General features: G+C 41.7%; 1 protein-coding gene across 6 annotated transcripts in view; it reads left to right on the top strand.

The window, feature by feature from the left end:
• Positions 1-1,025: 1,025 nt before the first annotated feature.
• TMTC4 (transmembrane O-mannosyltransferase targeting cadherins 4) overlaps positions 1,026-11,844 on the top strand; it is a 93,860-nt gene continuing 83,041 nt past the window's right edge. For 2 of the 6 annotated variants that reach the window (XM_029604510.1, XM_029604508.1), the window contains exons 1-3: positions 1,029-1,386; positions 1,640-1,719; positions 11,614-11,829. In XM_029604510.1, coding sequence (XP_029460370.1) covers positions 11,783-11,829 — 47 coding nt within the window. In that variant the 5' untranslated portion in view covers positions 1,029-1,386; positions 1,640-1,719; positions 11,614-11,782. Of the gene's footprint in view, positions 1,720-11,613; positions 11,830-11,844 lie in introns of all 6 variants that reach the window. The other 4 variants (XM_029604509.1, XM_029604505.1, XM_029604506.1 and 1 more) reach the window with 4 other exon arrangements.

Genomic DNA, 11,844 nt, shown 5'->3' with positions numbered 1-11,844 from the left:
TAACAGAGTTTTGGGTATGTAGAAAATAAAAATGTAACGAACTAACAGGCCGATACAGTACAGTGCGCTCCGACGGATGGCACTGTTAACCTGTCATTGGACGCGCGTTTTCCCTTACCCCTTATTCAGTAAGGGGCGGAAAACACGTGTCCAACCCGCCGAACCTAATAGTGCCCTCAACATGCAAATGCATGTTGAGGGCACTATTAGGTATGCTCGCGCGATTCAGTAAGTAAAATGTGCAGCCAAGCCGCACATTTTACTTTCAGAAATTAGCGCCTACCTAATTTCTTCCGGCACCGGGAAAGTGCACAGAAAAGCAGTAAAAGCTGCTTTTCTGTGCACCCTCTGACTTAATATCATGGCGATATTAAGTCAGAGGTCCCGAAGGGTAAAAAAAGTAAAAACATTAAAAAATAAAAAAAAATTTTGAAGTCGGCCAGCAGCTGTCGGGTCGAAAACCGGATGCCCAATTTTGCCGGTGTCCGGTTTCCGAGCCCGTAGCTGTCAGCGGGCTCGAGAACCGACGCCGGCAAAATTGAGCGTCGGCTGTCAAACCCGCTAGTGTCCCTAGCGCCTCCTTTTGCCTGTTTCTACCGCCGGACCTAATTTAAACACTGCATCGCAGCGCGCACAGGCGAGTGGCCTGTGTGCGCGCCGCTCTCCCGCGGACTTGACTGAATCGGCCTGATTGTATTTTAAGATTATAGGGATATGTGCAATAAGTATTATTGTACTGTGTTGTTGTTGTAGCATGAATGTGGTATGAGTGAATATAAATTATAAATGTTTTTTAATTATATGTTTGTAAATAAAAGAATAAATATTGTTAGAAACAGGTATATATGGTATAATTAATTATGTATGAACAATAGCTGCCAAATTACCCGTGTGCTGTCATTTATACTTGCAAAATTGGCAACCCTAGCTAGGGAGCTGCCTCCTGTCCTTTCCTGCTCAGTCTCTCGGCGGGCTGCCCGCAGGGGCTGGGAGCGGGCTGGGCTGAGGGGGTGAAGCGCGCGCTGCTGCCTCGCGACTGCCGCGAGCCCTCCGCCAGCTGCAGCCGTTCTTACGCCTTTTCTCAGCCCCGCCGCCGCCGCCGCCGCCGCTCTCCCTCCCTCCCTCCGCCGGCCATGGCTGTGGATGCCGATAAAGCCCCGAGGATCAGCCCTGCCAGCGGACGCTCCTAGCTGCCTGCGCTTGCACCGTGGCCCTCCCACTCCTAAGGACCTGCGGTGAGCAGCAGCGCCGCCGCGGGGGGGGGGGGGGACGCTTATTCCTGCAGCACCGCCCGAGCCGCATTTCCTCTCGGACGTCTCTTAGTGCAACACCAGCGGCTGCTGCTGCTGCTCCGCTGGGAATGACTGCCCTCGCCACATCTAATAGGTTTGCTTTATTTTCTTTTATTGTAGCAGGGTTACCGCTCTCTAAATGAAAAGTTAATAAATGCCGGACCTGCAGCGCCTGGAAGCAATGCTCGGTCTCTTCTCAAGCAGGAAGACTTCTTAAAGATGCATTTTACCCTAAAGTAAGGGGGGGAAACCCCCCCCCGAGCACATAAAACCTTTGCATTTCTGCTTTATCTTCACATATGCTCAGCAACTGCTCTTCCAAATCCGTCCCCTTTCTTCCCGGATAGAAACGTCGTCACGGCAAGTTTGCGGTTTTCCTCTGAAAAGCGCATCGTGTCTGAAGATCCTGAATCTCCAGCATTGAATGGTGAGTCCCTGAAACGGTCTCCCTAGTGATTATTTATCCAATGGCCTCATGTTTCTTAAACTTATTCCGTCTAATGCTTATGCCGATTCGTTACTAATTGGTAATTTAGAAATCTTTACTTCATCGTGATAGTCTGTAAGCTTGCAATAGTAATTTATGTGCCCTGCTGTCTTGCCCATGCAAGCATAGAAGCCAGACGACTGAAGAAGGAGAGAGAATTTGTGAAAATACTCTTAGTAAAGGTTACTGCATACGTACTTTCCTGTCTACACTAACTTTGCTGAAGGCTCTGTTGAAAGCTGTATAAGAAATGCAAACCAAAAACAAACCATACATCTTTCCAGATATATCTATTCGAAAGAGGTCATTGGCTGGATGGCCAGGGTTGGATCTGAATGTGAGTTCCAGCAATGGGGAGCTTAAACTGCTAAAATTTACTGCACTTGAGTACTAATAATGCTGTACACTTCCTTCTTGATTAGTTGAAAACAAGGGCTGAGAATCCATAAGTTATTATAAACCATAATTACAAAATGAGGAAAGACTAAAGAGGTTAGGACTTTTCAGCTTGGAGAAGAGACGACTGAGGGGGGATATGATAGAGGTGTTTAAAATCATGAGAGGTCTAGAACGGGTAGATGTGAATCGGTTATTTACTCTTTCGGATAGTAGAAGGACTAGGGGACACTCCATGAAGTTAGCATGGGGCACATTTAAAACTAATCGGAGAAAGTTCTTTTTTACTCAACGCACAATTAAACTCTGGAATTTGTTGCCAGAGGATGTGGTTCGTGCAGTTAGTATAGCTGTGTTTAAAAAAGGATTGGATAAGTTCTTGGAGGAGAAGTCCATTACCTGCTATTAAGTTCACTTAGAGAATAGCCACTGCCATTAGCAATGGTTACATGGAATAGACTTAGTTTTTGGGTACTTGCCAGGTTCTTATGGCCTGGATTGGCCACTGTTGGAAACAGGATGCTGGGCTTGATGGACCCTTGGTCTGACCCAGTATGGCAGGTCCTTATGTTCTTATGACAATACCCAACCAAGGCAGTGGACAGCTAAAAAGTTAATTTCCTAGCATGTAGCCAGATGGACTCAGGACCAATGGGTTATGTGCTCCCCTGGTAGCAGATGGAGACTGAGTCAGGTTTCAAAGCTGACGTCACCCTAAATATACCCCTGCAGTGACCTCGGCCATTCAGTATCTCTCCATCTCCTAGCAGATGTGGATTGTGCCTTCCGTATCGGGAACACAGTACTCTTTAGAACAGGAAATTTTACCTTTTAAATTTGAGAAAGATCGAGCCCCACTCTCCTGCAGTGATTTTAGCTAACGTAGGAAATTGTCAACTGTCTTTCCTAAAGTAATAGGTATGCGCCTGCCTCTGATTCTCTGGAATTTTTTCAAGACTTGTGTGAACTAATTTTGTCCTTTAGGGAAACCCTTGTCATTTTGGGGTGATTTTTAACCGGCGTTTGGACAGTCAACCTTGTTCCAGGCTCTCTCTTTCCAAGTTTATGAATGAACCTTGGGGTATGATGTCCTTGGCCAGCCCTATAATGTTATAATGCCACCCCACTTCTAAAGATTTTACATTATGTTCTAATGTATATCAATCTTACTCTAGATTACTTTTTGATTTATAGCTCTCTTCTACCATCTCTTCTTAATGCTGATATGGGTAGTATTTGGTGTCTGATTATGTGAGTATCTTCGTCTTTATCCGGGCTCCAGGACAAACATGTTTCTCCCACGTGAAGATTTAATAATTCTCTTCTAGGTGAAGCTTTCATGGAAGAGGTTAAAAGTGCAATGATTGATTATTTGCCCTCTCCCTTATGTGATAAAATGGAATGCTTTAAAGGCTATGCTCAGAGTTTTTAAAAGTGGGTATACAGCAAAGTGTGTTAAACAGTATAACAAGGAGTTGGGTGCTTTCAGGCTCAGATAGCTCAGTTGGAGAGTAGCAGTAAAACAGATTTATGATGTTAGAGCTTGAAAAACTGATATATCAACATACTTTACTTAGTAGCAGAGCCAGCAATTCCATTTTTTTTTTGCAGAAAATGTGCTCTTGAAATAACAAGGCTGGTCACTTTCTGTCAATATACTTAAAAGGGCAGAAAGAATAGGGAGACAATTATTTATTTATTTATTTATTTGGGCATTTTACGTACCGTCGTTCCAAAAGATGATTCATAAGTTCCTTTTCAGTAACCTTCACATATTAGAGAGTTGTCTTAATACATTTTACGTCTCTCAGTAATTGTCACTTAGTCATCTAACGATATCTGTGTTTTTAATATTGTAATTGTCTGCATATTGTTTGCTAGATTATATGCATTTTTGAAGAGCCATGTTTTCAGCTCATGTTTTCAGCTCTTTCTTTCTGTTATCAGACGTAATGACTCTGGCAGAGAATTCCACAACATGGGACCTGCTATGGAAAACATTCGGTCTCTTATTTGCATTAGATGTGTACTCCACGTTGTAGGCTCAGTTAATAGTTCTTTGTTTTGCGATCTTCGTGTTCGCTGTGGTGTGTACGGTTGGCGAGTCACGCCTAATATGCTGGGGTTTCTGCCATTGATTATGTTAAAAATTAGGTTTAGAAGTTTATAGTGGATTCTTGATTGTACTGGCAGCCAGGGTAGAGCTATCAGCTAGGGAGTGATGTGGTCAAATTTCCTTGTCCCTAATAAAAGTCTTGCTGAGGTATTTTGTAGTAACTGTTATGGTTTTAATAGTCCTGAAAGTAGGCCTAGTACTAGAGAGTTGCAGTAATCTATGTTTGAGAATATTACTGTTTGTAAAACAGCGCAGAAATCCTGGAATGATAGTAAAGATTTCAGCAGATGTAATATTTGAAGCTTGGAGTATTCTCGTTTAATTAATGTGCTTTTTCGTTTTGATGTTCTCATTGATCTGTATTCCTTGGTCCCGTACTTGTTCAGAGGGTGTAATGTGAAAATTACCCAGGTTTAACTATAGAGGGCTTTCTCCTTACCCATACAATTTCAATTTGTTTGTGTTTAGTGTAAGTTTAAGCTGAGATGGTTCTTGATTTATTGCCTTCATGTACATTGTGAGTGTCTATGCTATATTTTCAATTGATTTGGCGATAGGAATGTAGAACTGTCATCTGCAAATAAGAAGTTGATTCCTAGTTCTGCTAGTAACCATAACTGGAAGGGGGACAATAAGTAAATCTGCAGCTCTAACACTAAACTTTCAAAAGGGAAACTTTGATAAAATGAGGAAAGTAGTTAGAAAAAGACTGAAAGGTGCAGCTGCAAAGGTTAAAAGTGTTCAAGAGGCATGGACATTGTTTAAAAATACAATCCTAGAGGCGCAGTCCCTATGTATTCCACACATTAAGAAACGATTATCATCATGGTTAAAAGGTGAGGTGAAAGAGGCTATTTTAGCCAAAAAAAAAAAATCCTTCAGAAATTGGAAGAAGGATCCATGTGGAGAAAATAGGATAAAATATAAGCATTGTCAAGTTAAGTGTAAAACTTTGATAAGACAGGCGAAGAGAGAATTTGAATTGAAGTTGGCCATAGAGGCAAAAACTCATAATAAAAGGACAGGAAACAGAGTAGGATTAAATGGTCAATTTTCTCAGTGGAAAAGGGTAAACAGTGGAGTGCCTCAGGGATCTGTACTTGGACCGGCGCTTTTCTATATATATATATAAATGATCCCAGGAATTAAAAGCTGAGGAGGCATTAGTTTTATTGAACTCAATTAGCTTATTTTTCAAGAATTTACGGTTTTATCTTTTTTCTGAAGGTGAATTTGATTATTTAAATTTATTTGCTTTGTGTTGAGAGGGTTATTTTCGCTTTTATTAGTTGATCAGACCAGGACAATATATTAAACAATTATTGTAGTTGGCAAATATTGGATCTAGGATACGCCCTGCTTTATGAGTGTGGTTGGTTACAAATTGTTAACATCCCATTGCTTCCATTGTATCTAAAAAGATTTCACATGCTGTAATTCTTGGTGTTCTATCTATATGTAAGTTGGTCTCCTACTATTATTGTAGAGTCCGGTAATGGAAACGCTTTAGAGAGAGATTGTATGTGTGCACTCTGTGCAAAGAGTTCCTGGCTCTCAGGGAACGAGTCCGATCTCTGGAGGCTAGAGTTAGCAGAGGAGCTGAGGGAGACAGAGAGGTACATTGGGCACAGGGACATAGTAGCCAAGTCCCAAATCCAGTCTGACGGCCCCAGTGCTGCCTTGGATCAGAAAGGGCTCCCAGTAGGAGAACATCACCCTGGTGTAGCAGGAAGTGATCCTGTAGCAAGGACCTGCTCTCCAGGTGATGTATTGTCCTCTTGCACTGAGGACAAGTCTTCCAGGGCTACTGCCCAGGAGGGAAGGGTTAGGCCGGCCATCATAGTTGGTGATTCAATTATTTGAAATGTAGATAGGATGGCTGGTGGACGTGAGGACCGCCTGGTAACTTGCCTGCCTGGTGCAAAGATGGTAGTCCTCACGCATCACCTAGATAGTGCTGAGGAGGAGCCGGCTGTCATGGTATATGTGGGCACCAACGACATAGGAAAATGGGGGAGAGACGTTCTGGAAGCCAAATTCAGGATTTTAGTTAGGAAGCTGAAATCCAGAACCTCCAGGGTGGCATTCTCTGAAATGCTTCCTGTTCCACGTGCAGGTCCCCAGAGGCAGGCAGAGCTCCGGAGTCTCAATGCGTGGATGAGACGATGATGCAGGTAAGAGGGATTCAGTTTTGTAAGGAACTGGGGAAACGTTTGGGGAAGAGGGAGACTTTTCCAAAAGGATGGGTGGAACCAAGCTGCTGGCACTAACTTTCAAAAAGGAGATAGAGCAGCTTTTAAACTAGAACAAGGGGGAAAGCAGACAGTCACTCAGCAGTGCATGGTTCGGAGAAATGTATCCTTGAAGGATACTAATGAAATAGGAGAGTTAGAGCATCCCAACAGAGAGGTTCCAATAAAAGCAAACAAAGTCCATGTGCCTATATGTAAAAAATCACCAAAGCTAATGATTTCCAAATTATCCCAGCAACTGAAAAGCAGGTTGTTAATACAAACAAAGAACACACTTTGAAATGTCTGTATGCCAATGCCAGAAGTCTAAGAAGTAAGATGGGAGAATTAGAGTGTATAGCAGCAAATGATGAGATTGACATAATTGGCATCACAGAGACTTGGTGGAAGGAGGATAACCAATGGGACAGTGCTATATCAGGGTACAAATTATATTGCAATGATAGGGAGGATCAACTTGGTGGGGGTGTGGCACTTTATGTCCGGGAGGATATAGAGTCCAACAGGATAAAGATCACTCAAGAAACTAAATGCTCAGTAGAATCTATATGGGTAGAAATCCCATGTGTGTTGGGTAAGAGTATAGTGATAGGAGTATACTACCATCCACCTGGACAAAATGGTCAGACAGATGATGAAATGTTAAGAGAAATCAGGGAAGATAACCAGTTTGGCAGTGCAGTAATAATGGGAGATTTCAATTATGCCAATATTGACTGGGTAAATGTAACATCAGGACTTGCTAGAGACATAAAGTTCCTGGATGTAATAAATGACTGCTTCATGGAGCAATTGGTTTAGGAACCAACAAGAGAGGGAGCTATTTTAGATTTAATCTTAGTGGAACGCAGGATTTGGTAAGAGAGGTAACAGTGGTGGGGCCACTTGGCAACAGTGATCAAGACGAAAACAGTGAAAGAATTCAAAGGGGTGTAGGTTAAACACTGTGGATCCCTAAATGCTAGAGGATGGAAATGAAGAAGAGTGCATGGGGCAACTTGCTGGAGCAGCGGTTACAACTCCTAAGCAATAAACTTTGATGCAACTTCATTTCTCTTTGCTTCAACAGCAAGGGGAAAAAGGGAATTGTATTCAGACAGTAACCAATGAGGACCTCAACTTTTATGGTCTGGGAAACTGATAAGCATGGGGGTAACTTTCATGGTACAGTAGATACCATAAACTTGCTGGGCAGACTGGATGGATCATTTGGTCCTTTTCTGTCTTCAATTCTATGTTTCTGAAGAAAAAGAGAAAGTAATGCCTTTACTTTCTAATGCATATTGTTCCCTGAAGATCCCTATAGACATTGCATGTATGTGAGTAGCAATAATTGTTCCTCTTTATAAAACAGAAATTGTGTTAAATAATGTTGTTTTTGTGAATGATAACTTGGGGTCCACTGAAAGATCTGTTCAATAGATCCCTGGAAATGGGAGTGGTGCCACGAGATTGGAGAAGTGCAATTGTAGTCCTTCTTCAAGGGTGGTAGCAGACAGAAGACTGGAATCTACAGGTCAGTTAGACTCACCTTGGTGGTGGGAAAATTAATGGTGACTCTGCTGAAGCAAAGGATAATGAACTATCTACAATCAGGTGGCTTGCTGGATCTGAGGCAGCATGGATTCACCAGAGGAAGGTCCTGTTAGACCAAACTTTATTGATCATTTTGATTGGGTGACTAGAGAATTGGATCAAATAAAAGGCTTGACGTGATCTACTTGGATTTCAGCAAAGCTTTTGATGTGGTCACACATAGGCTTGTGAATAAAATGAGAAGCTTAGAAGTGAGCGCCAAGGTGGTGGGATGGATTACAAACTGGTTGACTGATAGGAGACGGCATGTAATGGTAAGTGGAACCTACTCTGATGATGAGAGAACAGTGTTAAGTGGAGTGCCAAGGGAATTGGTTTTGGGACTGGTTCTGTTTAGTATCTTTGTGAGTGATATTGCAGAAGGAATAGAAGGTAAAGTTTGTCTATATGCAGGTGATACTAAGATCTGCAACAGAGTGAACATGCTTGAAGGAGTAGAGAGAATAAAAGTGATTTAAGAAAGCTTGAAGAGTGTTCGAAGATTTGGCAGCTGGGATTCAATGCCAAGAAGTGCAAAGTCATGCTTCTGGGATGTGGTAATCCAAAAGAGCTGTATATGATGGGGGATTAAAGATTGATGTGCACGGACCAACAGAGAAGGACCTTGAGGTAAAAGTATCTGTGATCTGAAGACTGAGAAGCAATGTGGCAAGGTGATAGCTAAAGCCAGAATAATGCTGGGCTGAATAGAGAGGAATAACCAGCAACAAAAAAGTGATAATGCCCTTTTGTAGAGGTCCTTTCTGAGATTTCACCTGGAGTACCGTGTTCAGTTCTGGAGACTGAAATCTCAAAAAGGATAGAGACAGGACAGAGGCTATCCAGAGATGGGCAACCAAAATGGTGTAGGGTCTGTATTGGAAGACATATGAGGAGAGGCTGAAGGATCTGATTTTGTATACTCTGGAAAAGATGAGGTGCAGGGGAGATATGAGTCAAACCTTTAATGATGCACAAACTTCGAACCTTTTCTATTGGAAAGGAAACAGTAGAACTAGGGCTCATGAAATGAAACTCCAGGCGGGGTGACTCAGAATGTCAGGAGATATTTCTTCACAGAGAGGGTGGTGGATGCTTGGAATGCTCTTCTGGAGGAAGTAGTGAAGAAGAAAACAGTCAATGAAGTCAAAAGGGCATGGGATAAACACTGAATCCCTGAAGGTTAGAAGATGGAAATGAAGAAGAGGGTGCATTGGGTAACATGCACAGAACGGCAGTTACTACCTTTATTCAGAAGGCATGGGGATTACTACCCGCATTCAGTAGCCTTGATGCTTTTGACGCAACTGCAACATTGCTGCCTGCTTTGACTGCAGGGTGGGGGCAGGAAAGGGAACCTGATACAGACAACATCCAACATGGGCCCTAACCTTTACGGTCTGACATACAGGCATAAGGGAAAAACACAGGATGGCTTCAACAGCCAAATCCCAAAGCAAAGAGCTTCAAGCAGCGTCTGAATTATCAAGAAGACTCCTCACCTAGTAAAAATGTTGCTAGCAGTAATTTATGGGTGTGACAGTTGCTTGGTGTTAAGAGTAGTAATTACAATCAATTATAAGGCTTGGGATAACTGCATGGAGCCGCAGTTACTACCTCTGAGAGAAACATGGGGGGTATCCTGTACAGAGTAGCAGATCCTACAATAAGAAGCTTGCTGGGCAGACTGGATGGGCCATCTGGACCTTTTCTGCCGTCATTACTTTGTTACTATGTAATTTTTCGATAAATATCTAAAGAATTCCTGTTGCTGAATTCTGCAACCTATCTGCTTCATATCCCTTGAACATGTAAGTCATTTGTCTTGGATGCTGATATAATTTGATACAAGCATTACTCTGATGCATATTTTCCCCTGAGTACCCCGAGAAAAACTGCAAGTATATAAATAAGTCGTCTTTCGAAAACAGAAATTGTAAGAAATATCTACGGTAAGTTGTAATCTTCCATTAAATAAAACTAATTTTACTCTTTTACATGCTGATGAGACGTAATTTTTTTTTACTTCCAATTGTGTTAGTTTTGCGTGTATCTTGACAGGAATGAACCTCATTCGTAAGCCATGCCCTTTTTTAATATTTGCCAAACAGAGCCTTCCTCTAGAGTTCCTAGGGTGTAATCTTAACAGGCAACATAGCAAGATGCACTTGAAAATATTTCTTAATCAGACCGGTGGCACCCAATATGATTGTGGCTATTTCTCTATCTTTTGCCACATTTTCTTGGTCTCTGATATCATTTCTTATGCCTTAAAGATCTTTGCTTTCTCCATATGATCCACAGAATAGTCACTAGGTACTGACAACTCTATCAGCAATGGTGTACATGTGTTCTTCTTCTCCTTCACCATATTATCTGGTTTTCATGCCTTGATCTTGTCTGTGGGAATAGGAATGCCCCAGGGCTTGGCAGCTTCTTCATTTTCCATTATTCTACTAGTTTTGCGCTCCCAATGTTTCTTTGATACATCAATGCTATAATGTTAAACACTTCTTCCAATGAATAAGCCCTCTCTTTATACAGGTCTTCTTACATCGGCACATCGCATCCAAAAATGAGATGTTATAACCATTATTATTATTATACCTGCAGAATCTTCATTTGTCTGTTTTACCAGTCTTTTCTATGCTGCCTGTGAACATCTTGTCCACAGTTCACTATCCTGTGCTGCAAATACCAATATCTTCTCCATAGGTCTGGTCACCTCTCAACCACTGCTGTGTCAAATCGTGATCCACATGGGATTGCTGAAGTAGCGCTTTGTACTTCCTACTATACTTGTGCTTCTGCCAATTATCCTTCCTTGTTTTCTGATCTGATTCTTCTTTGTTATACCAATTCTGTAGCTTATTAACCTTTATGTATTGGTGGAACTTCAGTCATATTTTTTACCTTTTGGCGCACTCTGATGATCACTTAAGGCTATTGCATTTAGTTTTTATACATTTAATAGTTCAGTCCCTTAATGTAAGGTATTGAAGTCAAATCAATAACCTTACTTCATAATGCTATCTGTATAGCCAGAACAAGCAGTCATTTGTTTCAGTTGCAGTTCATAATTAAACACGATACATTACTCACTTTACAAGGCTTCCGCAAGTGCCCTAATTGTTTATACAGGTAAGGTGATTTCAGTATTGGTATATAGACGTGTACAGAGTTCTAATAGATGTATTGGTCCCACACTCTTTGCTAGTTGTGATACCTTGTATAAGATAAAGATTTAGCAAAACGGCTCCAGCATTTAACGTCTGCAGTAATACAGGTGATGCTGAACCACAAGGAACACAATGTAGCATAGAAGGTTATTCACACTCAAACCAGCAAAACTAAAGCCATAAGAATGACTCTCTGTGGTATACTAGCAAAAGTATTCATTGATGATTTAGTGCACGAATGTATGAGACCATATAGGTCACTTTGTCATATATGAGGAGACACATGTAACAATTTGTACTCTTACGTTTCTTGCAGATTGGTAACCAACGTAATGTGGGAGCTCCATGCTTGGCATGAACATTTTACAAAATGGCACAGTCTGAAAATAACCTGGACCATGACATTCCGATTCTTCATCTTTCTTCCTTCTGGGCTAAAAGTATTATAGGACTTCTTGCTCTTGTATGTTTCACAAATAGCTTTGATGGGGACTTCGTCTTTGATGATTCAGAAGCCATTCTCAATAATAAGGTTTGTGTGTTTGAC

This window comes from Rhinatrema bivittatum, chromosome 5, assembly GCF_901001135.1.
Source record: "Rhinatrema bivittatum chromosome 5, aRhiBiv1.1, whole genome shotgun sequence".
NCBI classification, from domain to species: Eukaryota; Metazoa; Chordata; class Amphibia; order Gymnophiona; family Rhinatrematidae; genus Rhinatrema; species Rhinatrema bivittatum.
Note: the sequence above shows the minus strand (reverse complement) of the source record. Positions and strands in the feature narration are given on the sequence as shown.